Source organism: Choloepus didactylus, chromosome 1 (assembly GCF_015220235.1).
Source record: "Choloepus didactylus isolate mChoDid1 chromosome 1, mChoDid1.pri, whole genome shotgun sequence".
NCBI classification, from domain to species: Eukaryota; Metazoa; Chordata; class Mammalia; order Pilosa; family Megalonychidae; genus Choloepus; species Choloepus didactylus.
This window is the reverse complement of record NC_051307.1, coordinates 203,436,368-203,457,776: the sequence shown is the minus strand read 5'-3', so window position 1 is coordinate 203,457,776 and position 21,409 is coordinate 203,436,368. Positions and strand designations below refer to the sequence as shown.

General features: G+C 57.1%; 2 protein-coding genes across 12 annotated transcripts; one reads left to right on the top strand and one right to left on the bottom strand.

Annotated features, from left to right (window-relative positions):
* Nucleotides 1-1,730: 1,730 nt before the first annotated feature.
* Nucleotides 1,731-12,227, bottom strand: HEMK1 (HemK methyltransferase family member 1). Of its 9 annotated transcripts, none has more exons than XM_037797051.1 (12): nucleotides 11,740-11,988; nucleotides 10,837-10,876; nucleotides 10,282-10,679; nucleotides 9,857-9,948; nucleotides 9,452-9,545; nucleotides 5,312-5,446; nucleotides 4,901-4,965; nucleotides 4,546-4,595; nucleotides 3,517-3,625; nucleotides 2,565-2,660; nucleotides 2,317-2,430; nucleotides 1,731-2,125 (listed from the first exon to the last, which is right to left on the bottom strand). In XM_037797051.1, the coding sequence occupies exons 3-12, from the start codon at nucleotides 10,507-10,509 to the stop codon at nucleotides 2,074-2,076; spliced, it is 1,035 nt and encodes a 344-aa protein (XP_037652979.1). In that variant the 5' UTR covers nucleotides 10,510-10,679; nucleotides 10,837-10,876; nucleotides 11,740-11,988; the 3' UTR covers nucleotides 1,731-2,073. The 9 variants fall into 9 exon arrangements, with proteins under 9 accessions (XP_037652979.1, XP_037652990.1, XP_037653009.1 ...); XM_037797062.1 differs by having other exon boundaries at nucleotides 11,783-11,988; XM_037797081.1 differs by lacking the exons at nucleotides 10,837-10,876; nucleotides 11,740-11,988 and adding an exon at nucleotides 12,029-12,227.
* Nucleotides 12,228-12,569: 342 nt separating this feature from the next.
* On the top strand, nucleotides 12,570-20,698 carry C1H3orf18 (chromosome 1 C3orf18 homolog). Of its 3 annotated transcripts, XM_037797129.1 has the most exons (5): nucleotides 12,570-13,564; nucleotides 15,094-15,471; nucleotides 18,293-18,318; nucleotides 18,983-19,130; nucleotides 20,273-20,698. In XM_037797129.1, the coding sequence occupies exons 2-5, from the start codon at nucleotides 15,238-15,240 to the stop codon at nucleotides 20,351-20,353; spliced, it is 489 nt and encodes a 162-aa protein (XP_037653057.1). In that variant the 5' UTR covers nucleotides 12,570-13,564; nucleotides 15,094-15,237; the 3' UTR covers nucleotides 20,354-20,698. The 3 variants fall into 3 exon arrangements, with proteins under 3 accessions (XP_037653057.1, XP_037653065.1, XP_037653049.1); XM_037797137.1 differs by lacking the exon at nucleotides 18,983-19,130; XM_037797121.1 differs by lacking the exons at nucleotides 12,570-13,564; nucleotides 15,094-15,471; nucleotides 18,293-18,318 and adding an exon at nucleotides 18,367-18,828.
* The last annotated feature ends 711 nt before the right edge of the window (nucleotides 20,699-21,409 follow it).

Genomic DNA, 21,409 nt, shown 5'->3' with positions numbered 1-21,409 from the left:
CACATCCCAGTGAGGGCCAGGACCCAGACCTAAATCCAGGCTGGTGGGGCTCTAGCATTGGGCTTAACCTTCAGATTCAGGGCCCCATCAGGCCACAGGCTGTGGGCTTGAGGCCCCACACTGCCAGTCCACTTGGCCCAGACTTCTTTTCCAACACAGTCGAGCCCTGTGGTTTTCTGGGAAGGAAGTGCCCCAAAGGGTCATTTCCTGCTGGTCACTTTCTGCTGTAGTGTCTCTTCCCAGCTGTCCCTACACAGTCACTCTCCATCATCACGCTTTCTTGGTTTCATACCTACATGCTCACCAAGGCCTTTCCTCAGTAATGAGTCTGAGACCAGGAGGGTGAGAGTGTCAGGAAGCTGACACTGGCTGAGATATGGCTCAGGTTGCAGGACAAGGGGATAAAAGACTGCTATGAGAGTCAGGGCAGCTGCCTGAGATGCCACTGAAGATGGCAAGACCTGAGGGGCACAGGCAGGAGGGGAAAAGGGGCAATACTGGTGAGGCACTTGGTAGACAAGGGCATGAAGGTCTGAAAGCATAGCAGGGCTCAGGAAGTGGGGAGTCATGCTCTGGCTGTGCCTCCCAGGTGCCTTCTGGGGCAGCCATGAGGGAAAGCCCCTGGTTCCTGCTTGAAGGAAGCCAGGGGGAGCTCAGGGCCCATGCAGCTGGGGCTGGGCACAAGGCAGGACACCAGACCTCTGGGAGTTGCAGCCTGGGCAAAGGTGACCCCTAGCCATAGCATGGCAGTCACTCAGGCAGGGTAGATCCCAGCAACACAAACTCCCCTGAAGCAAGGACCTAACTTCCCATCTCCATTTGGTCACCTCCCAACATGGGATCTCAGGCAGGCTGTGAGTCTTGGAGCCTTGGTATCCCTGCCTGGCGAATGGGTACTCAGATGCCAGCCTGCACACTTCATTGGGCTGATGAGGACGCCATCTCATGCTGGCCTTGGAGCCAAAAGAGTCAGCTTCTCAAGGGAAAGTAGCTGCTCGAGGCCTTGCTACAAGACATAACTCTGGAACCCTGCCCACCAGGCTACACTGCCTCTGGCCACTGCACCACGGATAGAAGGACAGGTAAAAGAAGCCAGCCTGGTCTGTCATGCCCTTTGGGACCCACCCTCATGCAGGTTCACACTGGCACTCACCAATCTTGGGGTTTCCTGTCACAGGGGACAAAGGGGCTGGGCCTTTGGAACTCCTGGTGGCCACAGTCTGCACAGACCAGAGCTGGGCTGGAGGCTATAACCTGGTGCCCACTCTTGTCTTGGATTTTCATTCTTCCCAGCCCCAACCCAGGGCAAATGGGTTATTTGGGGATAAAAAAGTAAACAGAAGCCCTACTCAAGTTCTTAGTTAAGTGTATGTGGACACGTGACTCCAGAACTATGTGGCAAGGACTCTCAGCCCCAACACCTGCAGGGAGTAGGCAGCCATGCCTGAGCTGAAGCTCAGATGAGCCAGGGAAATGTGTGGGACTGTGCTCAGGGCAGTGGGGGACTGAGTAGACCCTGGGAAGTGAGTTGCTCAACACCAAGCCCCAAGGCATCTAGGGCCAGCAGCAAGTGCCTGTGTGTCTTCCTCCACGCTGCTCCCCCACGGCCCCAGCAGCTGTGGCAAAAGAGAGCTCTTACCTCCAGCACCGCCAACGTGGGGAAAGGGTGGGGGTGGCGGGGTGGTGGTGATTAGGGGACCCATAAATCACAACTACAAAAAAACACGAGGTCACAATTTATCAGTCTCTCGACACTTTACTGGCCATATCTCCCAACACTCTCACAACAGCTCTAGGGGGGATGGGACTAGGACTCAGCTCCAACAGCAGAGACACTGAGCAGCCTGTCCTCAGCCACACTGTTGTGATGGAGCCAAACTGGGAACCCCGAGCCAGCCTTTGGATGCTCCTGTTCTTTGCTGCCCAGAAAGGACACCTCCACTCTCACTTCTACCCCTCAAGTCTCCTAGAAACAGAGCATGGGGAATTGCAGGCCACAGGAAACACTGTGAGCACCTGCAATTCTGGAAGGTGTCACCAACCTCCCTCTGGGCAGCATTCCAGGAAGGAGCATCAGTCAGGCACTTGGGCAGCCTGGGACTTCCGGACATGAAGGAACCGGGGCCTGAGAAAGTAAGGACAAGGGGCCTGTTACTGCCTTGGCCCCAGGGAATGAGCAGGGAGTGGGAACAGCGTGCTCTTGTCCCCAGCCAGTACCGTACTCTGGCCATGGCCACTGTGGGCAACACAGGCGAGGACAGCCTGGGTGGAAGGACCAGCATGGCTGTGGCGGGTACAGAACAGGCAGAGCCTTACCTCCCACAGAAGTCCCTGCGCACGGCCACAAGTTCAAGGTAGAGGTCAGGTTGGCTGCCAAGCCAGCTGCCAACGAGCTCCGGGTGCCTTGGTTCCACTTCCAAGAAGATACTTCTATGTGAGAGAGAGAAGTTGAGTTGGCTCAACTGGGCAGGGCCGGGACAGAATGACTGCCGGGACTTGCCCCATGCCCACTGCGAGGGGAGGAGGCTGCTGGGCCAGACCCAGTACACCCACCCCACCAGTACCCGGAGTTCTTCAGGAGCTGGGGCGCCAGGGCCAGGATGTGGGTAATGACATCCATGCCCTCCTCCCCTCCATCCAGGGCCACTGGGTCTTCATATCTGAAGGGGAGAACAGTGAAAGGTGAGAGCCTGGGAGAGGGGGTGCCTGAAAAGTGTGGAGGAGCTGGGCAAGACATCCGTGAAGGGGACCCCATGTAACTCATACTCTGGGCTGAGAAGCAAGTCTGAGGACCCAGAGGTGGCCCCCAAATGGACGGTGGCTCATATTCCCCCACCACCTATGGACGTGGTGAAGCCCATCACCTGGCAGCACCTGGTAGCCCCCAGAACATGAGAATCTCCCCATGCCAAAGAAACTGTTCCTGTTCTTGGTCTGGGGACACAGTGGCACAAGGACTGGAGCTGGCACCGGCCACTCCCAGGAGCCTGGAAGGGGAAAGCCAGCACCCCAACCCACACTACCCTGGCCCTATCCAAGTTGTCCTGGGCTATGCCTGGGTCTCAGCCGGTATGAGAGTAGGATGGCTTAGTCCAAAATCTGGAATAGGGTATCAGTCCCAGCTTTCCCACTAAGCTCACATTTGACCTTGGACAAGGCACTCTCCCTCTCTGGGCCTCAGTCTTCAGTAAAATATGCTTTCCATGTGTGTGGAGAATTGAAACTGACAACAGCGTCCATCTACTGAGCACCTTCAGAGTTGTTGCAAAGTCCTCCCCATGGCCCTGCAAGATTCCCTCACTCCTCTTTTACAGGAAGGAAACTGAGGCCCAGTGGCCATCCAATGGTCTTAAGTGGTGAAGAGGAAGCTGAACCCAGGTAGATCTGCAGGCTCTGGAGTACATCCTCTTTCAACACTACTGCCCCCTTCAGCACCCCTCCCCCCACCATGGTGTGGTCCTCAAGGGCAGGCATGTCCCACTAGGCCTTCTCAGGCCTGGCCTCCTGTCCCAGTACCTGTGGATCTCGGGAGCCAGCTGCTCCATGTCCTGGTGGAAGACATACGGAGGGTTGCTGACGATCAGATCCATGGGGCCCCAGGGCAGAAGATGCGCCCAACTCCCCTCTGTGGTGAGAGAAGGGGATACACAGAGGGAACTGGCCCATCAGGAGGGAAGGCATGGCCCTTGGGGACCCCCCACCCCCCACAAGCTATGCCTTGGGCCTATCTGTGGACCCCTCATAAGCCAATCTTGAGATTAGTGCCCAGGATCCCCAGCTGGAAGCCTGGCCAAGAGCATTCAGGCCCTGTCATGGCAGCTTTGTCCTCTCTTCTTCTTGTAAAAAACCTCCTCAATAAGCAAGACTCGGCCTAAGTGTCACCTACAGGAAGCCTACTTTGCCTGGGCAAAGTGGGAGCCCCTTCCTCCTCTACAGCCTCACTGGCCTCACCACACTTTGCCAACATGAACTGGGAGTGCCTAGAGGGCAAGCCTGGCTCAGTCAGCCTGATTCCTGATGGTTCCATTTACTCCCATCCTATGCCAGGTGCTACACCAGGTGTATCCTACCCCATGAAGGGGCACCTGAGGCTCAAGGCACCTGCCAGGTGGAAACAGAACTAGAGCTAGAACCTTGATGACACTCTATAAAGGTCATGGCTGCATCATGCCATGCCCAAGCCACTTATTCCTAGACCAGGCAGGGAGACTCAAGTATTTTGGTCCTAAAGGCCTTCTCTTGAACTTCTGCTTATCTCTTGCCAATAAGCAAGTCCTAGTTGAACTCACTAGTTATGGGGATTCAGTAAGAAAGACCATGTGGCTGGTTCCCTAAAGGGTTCCCTCAAGGGTCGGGTCATCCCAGGAGAGGCATATGGTCACAGTATCTTGCCCGTCCTCATCAAGGACTAGTCTGAGGCCTCCTTGGGCGTGTGTGCGTGTGAATGCTGAGGAAGCCCTCCCTCCATCCCCACTAATACCTCACCCACCCAGCAGCACCTGGATCCAGGACCCCACCTCAAGGAAGACAGGTAGGGGAGGGTACCTAACGTCACATCGAGGTGGACAATTCGAATCCTGTCCTGCAACCGAAGCCTGGAGAGTTGGGAAGAAGGGACATGAGCATGGGGAGGGGGGCAGACCTCCTCCTTGGCTACAAGGGCTGGGAGGGCCATCAAACCCTCCTTAGACCAGCAGGATAGGATACTCACCATCTATTCATAATCCTGTGGGGTCCATTACAGGTTGCCCTGACCCCACCCCCCACCCCACCCCCACTCCACCCCCTTCTTGAGACTAGAAATCAGACAGCCATAGGATTGATCACTGGAGAAGGGTCGAGATCGGGCCTCAAAGTCCGACTCCCCCACCCTGGCCCTCTGCTTCCCAGGCCTACGTACCTCCGAGCGTTCTCATGGGTCAGAGAGATGGCGGCCTCCTCCTTGTCCACAGCAATGACTCGGCTCTGTCCCAAGAACAAATGAGGGGCACAAGGGAAGCAGAATTGCCCCACGAGCCTGGGCCTGAGGAACGGAGCCCTCCCCCCAACGCCTACCAGGAGAGGAAGGAAATATCCCTAGTTTTTCCCACTCTGTGGCCAGGGTCTAGCCAGACAGATGGGAATGGGATTTAGAGGCTGTGAGGATAGCAGGCTGGGAGCAGCTCAATCCTCCCCGCTCTAGTCGCTTCCCCTCAGATGCTCCTGGCACTTCAGGGACACCTCTAGAGTGAGGGGTCAGTGGGAAGAACAGTGAGTAACAGTCACAATCTTCCTGGGGTGGGGTGAGGTGGAGGGATGCAGAGGGGCTCACCTGGGGGAAGTGGCTCAGCAGGCCGAGGGAGATGGCACCCGAGCCGCAGCCCACCTCCAGGATGAGTGGCCCACCCTGGGCTCCCACCACATGGGGCTGCTGGGCTGCCTCCTCCAGCACCCATTCAACCAGCTCCTAGGGGTCAGAGGGGTCTAGATCAGAGTTAGTCCCAACCTGGTGCCTGCAGGTCTTGGCACAGGGGCCTGAGCATGGCTAGTCTCTGTGTGTATGAAGGTAAGGGCTGTAGCCAGAGCCAGACTGACCTCCATGTCAGTTGGGGCCAGCGTGGGTCCCCCTGCCTCTCCATACCTCAGTTTCCCCATGTATACAGTTGAGCATAGTTGAGAATAAACCACTTCAGTGAAGTATGGTGGGTAATAAATGGGTACTATTTGTAGGGTACTATGTACATGCCTGGTACATACTGAGTGCTCAATAAAACCCAGCTAAGCCCTTTACAGATATCCCCTCATTCTGTACTCACGGCAATGACAATAACCATAACTGACAGTTCTTGGGTACTTCCTATTCACAGATCCTGCTCTCAGAGCTTTCCCTATTGGATCCTCTAACCAGTCCATGAGGAAACTGAGGCCTGGGGGCCAAGACCCTGCCAGGAGCCTGGCCTGTGGAACTGGGGACTCAGGATGTCCCTGACTTCTTCACAGAGCTGAGCTTAGGAGAGAGAGGAAGGGCCCCAGAGTGAGGCCAGGAGGCCCCTGGCAGGTAGGAGGGAGAACTAGAGGGCACATGGAGCATGGCACGAGCAGGCATAGGCACAATGGGAGGTGCCTGGCTGCACTGTGCAGCCTTGGCATTGGTGGGGGTAAGGTTGAGGTGTGTGGGAGACATCTTCAGATGCTTTCACTTTGGAAATAAGGGTTTTGAGTCTCATTTGCCCATCTGCCACCTGCCAGGACTGGGCATGGAAGCCAACAGAGTGGGGGGTGGGGGGCAGGGGAAGGACTGCTGCTCCCCAATGGCCACCACTGTGATGGAGTCCGGGGCTTGAACGGTCAGGCATGGGGCAGGGAAAGGGCAGTATGGCCCCTTCACAAGGGCAGGAGGGGATCCCCAGAAGCTTAAGATATCTGAGTTCCCGGTTCCCAGGCAGGACTGACCTAGGGAGTCAGCAAGTGGGTGCTTCCCCCATCTGAAAAGAAGTCAGCCTTCTCCAGAAAGCCTTTCTTGAAACCCCCTCACCAGGCTCCCCCTACCACGGCTTTCCCCACCATGGGTCTAAGGACTGGGTTGGGGTTCACCTCTCCTACCAGGCCAAAGGCTCCAAAAAGGGAAGGCCTGGGGTCTGACCCACTACAGTGTGTCCCACACTGGGAGGGTTCGGCCCACAGAGGGTTCTCTTGGCTACTTCCCAAGTGCTGGGCAAGCTCTCAGGGGCCCTGGGAAGCTACCATTTGAGCTTCAGACCCCCAGGTTCCAATGCCACCAGCCAGGCCCCAATGGAGCAGAGGGCCCCAGATCACTCAGACCCAATGTCCACATAAACTCTCAGTGCTAAGTTCCAAAAAATATCTCTTCCTGACAGGAACCCCAACCCAGGAGCAAAGCTCATCCATCCCAAGGGTAGCAAGTCCAAGGAAGGCAGAATTTGGCCAATAGGTCCAATTCTCCCTGTTCCAAACCAGCTACTGCCTGTGGCAGAGAGAGACTGGCTCTGCCAGGAGAGGGCTTCCACTCACTTACTCCCACCGGTCCTGTGCCAGCTCTTGCCATACCACTGGGGTGCTCATGGTAAGCTGGGCAAACAAGGCTGGGAATGACAATGAGTGGGCAGACTGGGGCTGCGGCAGAGAGCCTGCGGTCTCAGTGGTAAGGCCACGTGCCAAGAGGCCAGCAGGGTGGCTGGGGCTTGTCAGGGGTGTGAGCTTCTCTCAGTTTCCTGGCCACAAACATACCTACCCTGGCTGGAGAATGACCCCTCAGCCAGCCACACTGGCCACCACCTCACGGAGACACCCCTGACCTCAGAAAGACACAACAGATGTGACTGGCCACCCCAGGCAGGGTGTAAAGCTGAGAGACTGGGCCCCCACTGCCTCCAGTGGCTCCTCACCCCTTCCTTGCACTCCACATCCCAGGAGGCTCATCTTGGTTGTGGGACCACCTGGGGGTGGGGGTGGAGATGGAGACTACCCCCATTAAGTCCAGAAATTCTCTTCCCTACCCAGTGAAGAGTATCCCTCAGGCCTGAAGCTGGTGGCACAGGCCCAGGTCACCTCCTCTAGGTGAACATGGAAAGAACCCAAGAACCGGGTGGGGGGGGGGTGGACAGGAAAAGCAGGAAGGAGGCAGAAAGCAGGCTGCTGTTGGCACTGCCTGGAGCCACCACCCCAACACTGGACTCTACACCTCCTCAAGACGTTGGCCTAAGGCCTCAGCAGGACCTCAGTGCAGGGAACTTCCTCTGTTAGGATTGTGTCCCTGGCGGGGCAGCCCCAGGAAAGTGCCATTCACATACAGGCACTGTGCTTCCCACACCCCACAGAGCATCACTGTACCAGGCTGGGCAGGAACAGCCCACACCCCCACGCCTGGGTTTCCCACAGCACACATGTCAGACTGGGGATGGAGACACCTTCCCACGCCCAGGGAAAACCCAGCTCACCCTGCCCACACACCACCTACAACTTTGCATTTCAGACTTCTGCACCCATCATCAGAAACCTCCCTTCAATGGATGGAAAGAACGCAGGGGCTGTGATCCCTCCCCTGCACCCACTTTCCCCACTCTCTGCCACAGGCCACGTCCTCTTGAGTTCTTGGTAAGGCATCCCTCGATGTGGCTTCACATTGTTGTGAACATGGCAAGTTCTAAGAAATGTCTGTACAGTGAGGTGATGACCCAGCCTCCTAACCGCAACCCCCTCCCATGTAGGGGGATTGCTCTGCTGGCCCAGGAAAGGGGAGGCCACATGGGCGCCAGAAGTCCACACCTAACGTTCAGAATCCCAGAACATATGGTTGTTGCCAGGTCAGCTCTGAGGGGACCTGAAGGGCACCATGGTGGCTGCCCTCCCACACCCTGACCCTTTTTATGTTTGGGGGAGCCACAGGGTGGCTTCCTGCCTTGGGTCTCTGTACACCAACCCAGCCCATGCCAATCCCAACTGGGGCAGTTCCATGTGAGCTGTGGGGCCCCGACCTGGGAGTCTGAAAGTCTGGGTACTGCCCCCATACTAACCCACCTGGAAGCCCTGTGACTCCAGTGAAGCCTCCGATTCCCATCCTTGACACTGGGCAGTGGGGAGAGGACCTGGCCCCCTACCTACATGATGTGGGGACAAGAAAAGGCAGAGAATCTCCTAGCTGGAAGACAGAGGATGGGAGAAAAAGGAGGAGCTCCAGCTCCCCGGATGGAAGGTGGAAGACCTGACCTTTCCCAGGAATGTTTGTGCCTGGGTGCCTTTCCAGAAACACCCCTTCTCAGAACCTGCTGCCCTCTGGCCTGTGTGCCCAGTCCCTACCCAGCCTCACCCACTTGGTCTGCTCTCTCTGGTTCCTATAAGGTCAGGGGGAAGCCCTAGAAGAGCCATGGAAAGCATCCCTCCCAGGATCAGGGGGCCTCGCCAAGGGACGGCATGCCTGCTTCATACACCTCCAGTCCTAATAATTTGAGAGACAGACACAAGCAATTACCTGACTAGACGGTAGACCTGAGAGGACCACCAAGTCAGATTCCCTGCCCTGAGGCCCAATCCTCTCATTACCTGTCCCAAAGGGGACAGTGTCCTGCCAAAGGTCACACCTAGAGCCCTCTCCATTTTGTTCACACATATTGAAGAGCTGCCGAAAGGTGTCTTTTTCCCGTGGGTTGGATGAGCTGTGGGCCCCTTCACACCCTCCCCAACCCCTTCAGCCAGGCCCCGTGATGGGACAGGTCCCAGGGACACCGCCAGCCCAGGGAAAGGGGACAGTGGCTTAGGATGAGAAGACAATCAAGGGGGCCAGCAGGAATGTTCTGCCCACAAGGTCCCACCAACCCTGCGTGTATGGAAAGGAACTGCCCCTGAGGACTGCAGTCATGGGGCACCAGTGCCCCCTGGAGGAAGTCTGAGGCAAGACACGTGTTCTGAACCCCATCCTCATCCCCATCCTTCTTTGCCCTGGTGGGCCACCCACCTCTGTCTCTGGCCGAGGGATGAACACTGGGGGTGCCATCTTCAGACTGAGCCCCTGGAAGTCCCACTCCCCAAGGATGTACTGTATGGGCATCCTGCAGAGGGGACATCCAGGTGGTTGTCAGTGCCAGAGCCAGCCCTGGCAGGATCACACCTGGGTTGAGGGACACCGCTCGGAGTGAAGTGTCAGGCAGGGCCATGTCTCCTGTGCCCTTGGACTCCCAACCAAGGCCTTCCCTCCTGCCCCACTTCCCATTCACTCTGGCCCCCGTCTTGGCACTCCCCCACCCTGACACCTACCCAGTCCTTGCACACTTTCTGCCGACCAGCCCATGGACTTGGTGGGGGTGGGGAAGGCTAAACCTCTTCCTTCATGAAGCCCACAGGCCTGGCCACGGGGGCTCACCTCTGCAATCGTCGGCTATTCAGCTCCTGGATGCACTGTAGCTGCCCAGCGTTCAGGGGCTGAGTCCAAAGTGCCGGTTTCAGGCTCTGAAACTAACCCCACAGAAGATGTGAGTGGCTAGCTTGCTGGGCCTGGAGGCTCCGACTCATGTGGACAATGCCTGCGACCCTTGGTCACTCCTGAACCCCTAGTGCCCAGGACACACCAAGTGCCAAAATAGTTTGTTGGGTGAATGAATAAATATCTGCCCAAGGCATTCCTTCAGAAAAATCCCACTGATCTCAGCCAAGCAGAGGGGTGGGTGGGTAGTGGTAGCTGGAAGCCCAGTTCTCAGCAAGGTAGAAAAGCCTAAATGTCTGCTCCCCAGGGTTCTCCCTCTGCCCTTCTTCCTCCCCACCCACCCTCCTGACACCATTGCACTTAACTGTTTTGGCTCCAAGGACATGAGCAATGATGTACTCACTGGATTCCTGGGCCTCGGGGATGCCCCGCTCCTCGAAGATAGCTGTCCAGTGGCGGACCAGCTCTGTGGCACTTACTAGCTCAGCCGGGGGTGGATGGGGTGGCCATGAGCTGAAGGCCCTGCCCTGAATGCCTCCCCTCCTCCCCGGGCCAGACAGGAGAGTCCACAGCATTCGGCTCCAAAGTTCCATGTCTCAGGGAAAGGATTCCCTGAGAACTCCCAGATCCCTGAGTCTCCCTTATGAAGTCCACAGCTGAAGTGGGAAATGAAGGTGGTCCTCAGCCCCAGTCGCGTAGAGATGGGTTGGTTAGAGGTTCCAGCTCCCCAACAGAGCTCCAATCTTCAGATGTGGCTGCCACCCTGGAGGACGGGGAGAGACCCAGGAGAGTAGCTAAGCCCATGTGTGAATCTGCCATCCTGCTCTAAGATGGCCTGGGGCTTGCTTTCCACTCACTGCCTGAGAGGGGGATGCTCTTGCTCTGTTATCTCCTTGATTCCGTTATAGATCCTCACTCACCTGTTTGATTCTTCTTTTCTTGGCCAATTATGTATTCTTCCTGTTTTGAGATGAAGTGAGTTGAACCCATAGCTTAGTCCCTGCTAATAAATGGGGCTGCTGGTGGGTTAGGGCATAGGTTTTAGAGTTTGATGGATCTGTGATTGACCCAGAGTATGTGACCTTGGGCAAGTAATTATATCTGAATTTCCATTTCCTCATCCTTAAATGGAAAGAATAACATCAACCCAATGGCGAGCAGGGCATTAAACAATGAATGTCAAGGGCCTGGGAGCCAGCCCAGCACACAGCAAAGACTAGATGTTACATTCTCCTAACTAACATTACAGGAGAGAGATTGCTTTTGCTTGGGAGCTGTGCTTCAGACATTTTGCATGTACCGTCATTAATTTGTATACTGAAACTCCCCTCCCCCCCAATTTAACCCATCATCCCAGAAGTCAGCATAAATTACCAGCTAAAAACATGACAATTTGTGTTAATTTTATATTTAAATAGCCGCAAACAAATTTAACTGAAAGTTCAAAATCAGTGATTCTCTTTCCTTCCAGACAGACCAAGTTCAGACTAGTGTTTATTGAGCGCCTGCTGAGTCAAGAGATAAGCAACCCCCGTTTCAGGGGAAGGAACCGAGGCTCAGAGAGCGGAAGCGACTTGCCCAAGGTCATCCAGCTAGGCACTACCCCAGGCAGGACACGAATCAGAGCCTGCCACATTCCAGAGGCGGCTCTGTCCATCTGAGCGCTGCCCCGGGAGAAGCCGAGGCCTTAAATCAAAGGCGCGGTCCCCGCGCTCCCCCGCTCCTCCCAGCTGCGCGCAGCATTGTTAGTGGCCGAGGAGAGAGTGTCTCCTCGTCGGGCCTGTATACCCATCTGCACAAAGGAGCGATAGGGGCGACCAGACCTCGAAGACGCTACAGTCCGGCCACCTGCACCCGGATCCCCACCTACAATCCACACCGCCCGCCGGTCTGGAGAAACTGCCCCGGCCCGGGCTCCCGGATGTGCATGCCTCGCAGTGAGGGCTCTCCGACGCGCTGCTTCCGGGGTCGGCGCAGCTGATGAAGGGCTCGGGTGGACCTCATGGCCCGGCTCCAGGGTTCCTAGGGACGCCGGGTTCTAACTGGGACATCCCTGCTGGCGAACAGTGGGGGAGGCTAGGAACGCCACGCCCACTACACCCGCAAACATACCGGAGGAAAAGAGAGGACATGTGTGGGGTTACTCCCCAGGGGCCTGGAAGCTTTTCCTGAAGGTTACCGCCGGGATTTGTCTCCAGCCCGCGGTGACCGCTAGCGTAAGCCTTCAGGAATAGGGCCGCGGCGGGGTGAGGAAGGAGGTCAATAGCCAGCGGCGAACTGGGGCGTATCACGATCTGGCCCGGGGTCCGGGGGTAGGGCCTGATGCCCAGGGGCGTGGTCTAGCAAAGCATTTAGGCGGGGCCAGTGTTAGTGCAGGACCCAGTGTCCGGGAGGGACCTGGCGGAGAGCCGAACAGGGTTCGGGTGGCGGCCGGAACCTAAGGCCGTTCTAGGACCCCTCGCTCCGAATCGGTATTGGGGCATACTTTTTAGAATTTGGAGCAGAGAGCCGGAACTCCGACCCCGGAGACCTAGGTTCGAATCTTGACTCCGTTCCCAGGTTGTCGCGCGGCTTTGTACAGATGCCCGACACTCTCTGGACCTCAGTTGCTCCTTCTATAAAATTCAAGGCATGTCAGTGCCACTCAAGGTGTGGGACTCCCCCGAATCTACTGAGGAGACGGACTTTTATTAAACATTCAACTCTCCCGGCTCCAAACCAGACTAGGGGAACCGCGGGGATGTGCATGTCTAACAAGCTACGCGGGCGATCCCCATAAACTTTTTTGAAAATCGGCGGATAAAGAGGGTGTTTGAAGGGCTCCTACCCTGGGTGGAGGCTATTGTGAGGGGCATGGGGGCATAGGGCATTATCGAGTGCCCAACGATAATACTACCCCACTTCCAACTTCTTCTCTGGACAAGATTCCTCATTTCTAGCCCGGGTTGGGCGCTAGTTTACCAAGAGCCCTCGCAACCTGAGCCCCCATCTGAGCTGGAAGCCGAGGCCCAGAGAGGGAAAGCAGCTTGCCCAAGGTCACAAAGCCAGAAGGAGGTCGAGGCAGAGTTTAATGCAGGTCCAAGGACTCCCAGGCCAGTGTTCTCCACGAGCGTCTCCCGTGCGCCTACGTTGAGAGCTCGAGTCTTTCCGACGGCAGTAGAGCCCAGGCTGGCCGGGGACCCGAGTTCTGATTCGGGAAGGGCGTGACCACCTACCGTCCCCCGCCAGGCTTCGGCGCCAGCCGGGGGTTGAGTGGTGGTCTCCGAGGTCTGCGATGCAGCTCCCTGCTCCTGCTAGGGCGGAGCCAGATCCGACAGGCGAGCTGGCCAATGACGCGTGGACTCTAGGCCTGGCAGCCAATCGGGGGCCGGGGGCGCGGAGCCGGCAGGGAGGCGGGGCGTTGGAGCTTCTGGGTGCTCCGCAGGCTGCCGGCCCCAGCCCTACCCCCGCGGTGGGTCCCGGCCGTACCCTGCCCAGCGGGCACTCGCGGATACTGGCCGTACACTGTGGCCGGCCAGGCCCACGGCACTGAGCGTGCAGGGAGGACAGACCTGCAGTCCCCCACCCGAGTCCTGGGGGTTCTCCCCGCCCCGGCCTCCCTGTCAGCGGCCACCACCTCCAGCCTCTCGGAGCCCCGGAGAGGATAAAGTAAGTGCTGAGGTTGCCGCTTCGGTGCCAGCATGGAAGAATCACAGAGTCGCGGAGGCTGGGATGGGGACTGGAGAAGGGAGGTCTGGGGGCCTGATGGAGAACGGTTGATACCTTTAACTGAGGTTTCCCTCCCTTATCCTTTGGACCTGAGGCAGGCCCGGGAAGTATGAGCAGGGCCCTTTCTCTTCTTTGGACGAAGGAACCCCAGAGCAAGAGTTAAGGGTCCAGCCCAAGGTCACCCCTGGGGTCAGTGGCAGAGCCAAGAAGAGAGCCCTGGATTCCTGAAGCACACAGCCTAACAGGAGGGAGAGGGCAGAGAGGAACCTCCCCTCCACTGCGTGTCTGTGTGTCCCTCTGCCAGCCTTGCCCCTTCTTAAGGGCCTGCATGGATGTATGCATGCATCCATTCACACCCGTGCACCTGCACAGGGAGGCACCCCACATACACAGGGGGATATGTGTGCAGCCAGGAGCTGTGCACCATCCCCTCCCTCTAGGCCTGCCCATCCGCAACTTGTCTGGAATGCCTTCCCATCTGCCTCATCCAGGGTCCTTTGGCTTGGGAAGGCCTAAGCCACACCCTAGTCTGGGCACATCTTTCACTCTCTGTCCCCAGGGCAGAAGGGAAGGGGAGAGGCAGCACCTCAAAGTAAGAGCTCCATCTCTGCCTCTTAAAGATATGCTCCTATCGCTTTTCTGCCTGTCCCTGGCGGCCCCCAGCCTATGGGGGATCCAGTGACTTCAAAACTTAGAGAGAAGACCTGCCAACGGACCCAACTTAGCCTCTCTCTCCTTCCTGTCTTTGTCTTTTTGCTCACCAGAGCAGCCACCACCAGGCATCTCTATACCTGCCCCCACCTCCACACCAAGCACAGCCTGGCCATACAGTGGGCTGGGGCCTCTGTGGCATGGCCTTTTCTGACTGGGTTGGCCAGGGGAAGAAGATCCAAAATTTATCAGGCACTTACTGTGTCTGGCGGTTGGGCTGAGCTACATCTCTTCCAGGGACTTGTTCATTCTGATATTTTAGTGCCCCTATGACCCTTTTGAGTTTCTTAATATCCCCACTTCAGATTCAGGAAAACTGAGATGCAGAGAATACCTAGGGTTACCCAGCTAAGCAGCTGAGCTGGGATTTAAAGCCAGGCCTGTCTGATTCTTGAGCAAGTGTTTCCCTCCAGGAAAGGAAACAACTATGGTTTGTTTGGTTTTTTTTCCACATGTGGTGGGGGGAAGAAGGGGTGGGGAGGATCTTTTTTTTTCAACCTTCCCTACTTCCTTTCATGTCTTCCAGGTATGATCACTATGATCACTTTACTGACAAACAGAGGTGGGCAGGACTTTGTTTTTGTGTTCCTGAATCCACATGGGAATTGCAGATACATAAAGCACATGTCCTGACATCCCCTGAACTTTCCCTTGCCCTCAAACCTTCATTTCCCCAACACCTTCAGAAACTTAAGTGACTTCATCTCACTGCCAAGCCTCCATACTCAGGCTCTCATTTTTTATTCTTTCCTTTCCAGCACCCAGGGAGGCAGGGAGCTCCCTTTATCCAAGGAGGTGGCCGTGCAGGTGGCCACAGGCTGGGGCACTCCTCATGTCAGAAGTGAGTGGGCAGGCTGACTGACCACAGGCAGCCTCTTGCCTAGTGCCCTTTTGGCATCAGCATGGACTCCAGGATCCCATCCGCTAGAGGCTGGTTCAGCAGCCATCCGCCCACTTCTGAGCCTGACCTGGAGCCTGCCACAGAAGGGCCAGCCCCCGAAACTACCACCCTCGGCCCAGAAGTCACCAGCTTTAACAGCACCAGAATCCCTGATGTGGCTGGTGGCACAGCCGGCGTGGGCACAATGCTTCTGTCCTTCGGGATCATCACGGTGATTGGTCTGGCTGTGGCCATGGTGAGAGCCAGGGCAGGCTAGGGCTGGCCCAGGTGGCCCCCAGTTGGTGAAAATGTGGTCAGTATTTGGATTTACAGAGACCCTAATCAGAAGGCCGTCCCTCCCCTGTTCCAGGGATTTGTTCATTGAGGCCCAGAGACCAAAGAGGCTGCCTCCAACTGGAAGAACCAAAGAAAGTTCCAAGGAATACATGGCATTTTGAGCTGAGCTGTGAGCCAGGCCCAATGACATAGAAGTTGGGAGGAGGGCATTCCAGGTGGGGGGTCTTGGTGGACAAAAGTTTAGAGGCAAGCAGGAGGTTCTGTGAGCAGCTAGCAGATAGAGAGGATAGTGAGTGTGGGAGGTGCAATAGTAGAGGCCAGAAGGTGGTTGGGATGGATCGTGGGCTGTGGAGTCTGGCTGGGATGTTCCAGATGGCAGCCTGCTGAACAGTGTTCATTGATTCATTCCCTTGACAATGATTTACTGAGTACCTGCCCCGGACCAGGCCCTTGGGACCTAGGGCTAAGGAGACAAGGTCCTGTCCTATGGATCTTATGGGGAGTGGGAGGCAGATACAAACCAAGAGCTCCAAGGGGAGCCTGCGAAATGATGGGGGGACAGACCTCTTCTAGGCAGGGTGGTGAGCAGCAGCAGAGAAAGTGACATTAGAGCTGAGACCTCAAGGTGAAGCCTGGCCTCAGTGTCATGAGTAGAGGTAGAGGGAGTCAACAGGATAGAGGTGAGCTGAGGGGTGGGCTGCAGGGTCCCCCATCATGGCTATGATGCCTCTAGACCTGAGAAGACACATGGACATTTGAAATGTCACCAGGAGGCCACTAGAGATTGTCCAGGCTGAGGCCAGGGAGGGTGGGGGTACACCTGAGGTCCCCCAGAGGGCCTTGCAATAGTAGTAGTCTGCCCACTTCCTCCCAGGTTCCGATTGCTGGACCCAGACTCGGGGGAATGTTGCTGCGACAAATAGGGCAGTGAATGGTCCCTCCGTGGCCTGGCTGGAGCTGCAGTTAAACCAGGGTTGCCATATGGGCCCCGCAGGCTCTGGATTGCTGCCAGAGAGCAACTGCCTGCCGGCAAGCAGGGCCAAGATGCAGCACATGGCGAATGAGGACAGGACCTCAGAGGTCTGCAGGGACGAGGCAGGGTGCCAGTGTTCCCCTTGGCTCCTGTGTGGTGATTAAACAGACTGACCAGTGGCAAAGAAGGGCCTAGAATATGCCCTTTGTAAATCTCAGTGAAAGATTTCCTCCCCAGGACTCGGGAAGACTATCTTACCCTTTGTTCTGGAGGTATATTCAGAGGGCTTTATAGGTGGCCCATAAAGCAGAGAGGTAGAGCGGTATGGAGCAAAGGCAGTAGAGGGCAGGAAACAGCTTCTGGGCCCCATGGGACAGGTCCAGAGATGCTCTCTAAGTGCTGCTTCCTCTCTCCTCATGCCAGCCCTGAGCCAGGCCATGCTGGAGACAAGGAGGAACAAGCTAGTACCAGGCTATAAGCCTCACACAGGAGGAAAAAGTGCTTGGTGTGGGCAGGAACAGTAGGGGAGGGCTTCCTGGAAGAGGTGGGGCTGAAGCTGGACAGTGAGTGATGGTGAAAATTTGGAAAGGCAGATGTGGGTGTGTCAGCAGTTGGAGTAGGGAGAGAAGTACAGGCAAAGGCATGGAGATTGGATAAAGGTTCTGGTTTCCCCTGGAGACCCCTCTGTATCAAGGCCATGGAAGGGGCAGAGTGTGCTGTAGCTGGGCTGAAAGGGGAGGGAGTATAGGGCACTGGGGCTGGAGCCACTTGCTCAGGGTGGGCAGGGGCTGGGCCTGGAGACATTCGAGCTCCTGCTGCATTTCATCCACAGAAGAGCAGGTTCCTATTTGTGACCCCCTAGAGGGGTTGGGGGAGTGAGGGGTACCCTGGCTTCTTCCCAGGACTTTGGGGTTCCCCAGGAGTGGGCAGCAGGAAGAATTCTGGGCTGGAGACCAAACCGGGTTGAAGCTGTTGATGGACTACAGAAGATGTGGGAACCACAGAGGTTTGAGGACAGAACCTAGAGACGTGGCTTTCCCCCACGAAGCAGCAGGCATGCTCCTGGTGATCGGAAACCACCCGCATGGGGAGTTGCTGGGTGGTGCAGAGGTCCCCAGAATCCCTGTCCTGGGCAGTCACACCAGTTTCTCCCCATCCCTCCTTTCCCTCAAGGCTTCATACAGGATTTCCTGCTCCAGCTTGGAGGCCTTGGTCATTTTCTCAGCCTGCCTAGGCCTTTATCTTCAAGTCTATATAATGGGGATAAGACCTGGGGACCCTCTTAGGTTCCTCCAGAGCCAGGGTTCTGGGGAGTCAGCCTGTGCTGTCCACTGAGGGGCACGAGCCTGCCATACAAACCCCTGGGATCAGCCCAGGGTCCCGCCTAGAGCCACTGCCCTGTGGAGTCTGGCCACCCCCTGTACCCTGTTCCTTTTGCCTGTACATGGATTTGGGCCTTGGAGAGTTGAGGGGAACTGTTGAAGTCTTCTTTTCCCCCTCAGCCTGAGGAGTTCCAGGCAGGTGCCAAGTGGCTGGGGCCACTGTAGGCATCAGCAGAGGTGAGGCCCACCAATCCCTGGGCTGGGACTGCCTGCATAGTCTTCTGAGTTCCCATTCTTGGACTGGGTATCATCAGCATCTAATAAACACACAAGAATGGCATGAATGTGGGACATAGATGCCCCTGGGATGGGGGCCCCAAGGACCTGGGGGCCCAGAAGTCTCTCCATGTCTCCTATCCTGAGGGACTGCTGGGTTAATGGGGGCCTCCTTTCTTGGCCATTTGATGCTGCTCCTTCTCTTGCAGGTTTTGTATATCAGGAAGAAGAAGAGGTAATTCCCAGCTTCCACCGGAAACCCCGGCCCATAGACAGTGCTGGGCTGGACTCCAGGGGACATGGGTGGGAAAGGAGAAAGAGTCCCCCACCCCCAGGGCCCCTCTCCACTGTCAGGGTATTGGGGTCTCTTCTGCCCCCTCATAGCCAGGGGGGACCATGTTCCCTCAGGGAGTTCTGAGGGCCACCCCTCTCACCATGAGGACCCCACGGGGCATGCAGGTATGAGGATTCTGGGTAACCAGGTATGACCCTATGATTGGGCGTAGGTGGGGAGGGTGTGGAGAAGGTGGGGATTACCCCTACCCAACTGCCCAGCCACCCCTGCCCTGCCTGCTACTCACCCTCCCCCAGCCCCCAGAGGCTGTGGATTCCGCCAAGATCTGGTCTAGGCAGTCCCTGTGGAACCCATGGATGACAGCCCCATGGCCCGTGGCCCCACCTGGTCCCAGGAATGAGCAACTTCTCCCTCTTGCCAGCCATCTGAAGGGTGGAGCTGGTCCCATAGGTGCAAAAACATGTTTCGTTTAATCCTGGGTGAAACCTTAGGACTCTAAACATGGTTAGAGGCTATGGCTCAGCTGGCGGTGGGCGGGGCCTGGAGGGCTGGTGGGAGGGGAAGGGCCCACCCTGCCCCCAGCAGCCTCTGCCCCCACCCCCAGACTGGAGAAGCTGCGCCACCAGCTCATGCCCATGTACAACTTTGACCCCACGGAGGAACAGGACGAGCTGGAGCAGGAGCTACTGGAGCACGGGCGGGACGCCGCCTCCATGCAGGCAGCTGCCTCCGGGCAGGCCATGCAGGGCAAGGTGGGCACTGCTCAGGCTCCCCTGCCCAGCCTGCAGTCCATTCATGCACCCTCCACCCCCATCCTCCCTCCATCCTCACACAGCGTTTGGGCACCTGCCATGTGGTCAGGTGGCATTTATTTGGTATATGGGCTTTGTCAGGTTTGTTTCGAAACTGGTAAAATTGTCCCATGGCTACCCACAGACCCACCACGCAAGGCCAGGCCAGCCTGGCTCTGTCCCTGATACCCTGGTAATCTTGGAAGCCCCGTTGGCCTTGCTGAGACTCAGTTTTCTCATCTGCAAATGAAAATCCTAATTCTTGCCCCATGTACTGGCTGGGAAAGGGGGAGAGGAGCTTGGAAGAGCTTGTTGGGGCCTGGGACCCCAGGTACAGCTGCTCACTGAGGGTCCATGGTCCTGAGTGGGTTGTGATTGGGGTCAGACTCTTGGAAAATGGCACCTCAGAGTAGGGTTCCAGGCACTGATAGACCCTGGCAGGTGGAGACCCCAGTCGACTTGCCTCCTATGACAGAAGGGAAGGGTGCCTGCAGGTCGCCTTGCCAGAACCACTGGGCTGCTTGATCACTTGCCCCCAGTCACTGAAATTCCCAAGGGCCAGAACACCATGAGACCTGGCCTCCCCCAGACCCATACAATCTTTTCACAGCCCTTGCCCTGACTCCTTGGGTTGCTGGAGGGGTCTGGCCCCAAGCTGGGAGTCCAGAGCCTCCCTGGTTTTGCCACCAGATCTGCGTCACTCCCTCAGGATATTCGGGAAATCAGACTGAGAACCTTGGTCAACCCAGCCCATGGGGCTACTGACCATTTGACTGTTGTTTTCTGTGCACTTCCCTTGAGCCAGCCCCTGTACTGGAGTCTGCTGGGGGAAGGAGGTACATGCATAATTAATTCAACCCCTGGGCCCACAGGGTAAGTGCTGCCAAGGGGGCAGGGCAAGTTGGGGATGGCTATGTTGAGAGAGGAGTCATCTGAGCCAGGTCCTATTTCAAGGCCAAGTTTGCAGGGAGGACCCCCCCAGGCAGAAGGCACAGCTCAATGCAAGCACACACAGGTCCCAGGAAGTAAGGGTGGAGGTGACTGAGCCAGAGCAGGCCCGGCCTTGGTCAAGGTCCCTGATGCTCCTGCTCATCTCCCTGCAGACCAGCCTCCCCTCCCAGGGCCTGCTGCAGAGGCCCAGCCGGCTGGTGTTCACTGACGTGGCCAACGCCATCCACACGTGAGCGGTCCAGGGACAGGCCTCGAGCTCTGATGGAGACACCCTCTGCAGTGCCCAGATTGCTGCCCACTCCCTGAACATCAAGACCTACTCTTGGGACCTGCCCTGCCAAAGAGGAAAGGGCTGGGCAAGGCCCCAGCTGTTCTGAGGATCCACCTGCTGACTTTCCAGGCTCTAAGAGAGGCCCCTGGCCATGTTGGGTGTCTGACCGCCGACCTCCCCAAGCTGGAGGGCCCTGGCATGGGGGGCGGCTCCCATGCCGGAAGGTCAAGAGCCACTGCTGGCTTTCTTGTCTCCTCTCGGGACCCTTCACCTCAGGGTCTGCTTCCTGGAATCTGGAGGAAATGGACAGAGACATGGGGTAGGAGAGGGAGGGGAAAGGGAATGGGTGGGGGTTTGGACTCGGGAGCTTTCTTGTGGGTGGAGAGAGGTCATCTCCCAGGTCATAGGGCCAGGTGACAGGGGTCACTATTATTGACCCTGAGAGCCTGAGGAATGGAGTTGAAATTGCCCAGTGGGCAAAGATGCCAGGAAGAGAGCTGCTAGTACCCAGGATCCGTCCACATTACAAGAGATTCACGAAGTCTCCCAGTCACTCCTTCCTGGCAGCCAGCTGTCTTCTGAGCCCAAACTAGAGTGGGAGCTGAGGGAGAAAGGAAGTGGGGGAAGGGTGTGAAGGGTTGTAGCCCCCAGACCTGCCGAAAGGCTTTGGGTGTGCATGAGTGTGCCCATGTGCAGATGGGTGCCTGTTCCAGCTCCCGGGCCACTGTGGAGCCCCTCCAGGTCAGCCTCCACCTCCCACCCCCACGGGGGGCAGGGGGATGGGCTGCCTTCTCTGCTGCCTTCAATGTTGAGGGACCGCAGGGAGGAGGGAAACAAAGGCAAGGGCCCCACTGCGCCTCTTCATGGGGTTCTAAAAGCCGGACTAAGCCGCTTCTGGAAGCAGCTGCCTGTCTTAGGCTATGTGGGTCCCCTGGGGAGGGGGAGAGCCTGTGGGTTGGGTGGGGGACTGCCTGTAGGAAAGGGGTGGGGCTAAGCCCCTTGGGAAACAGACCCAAGA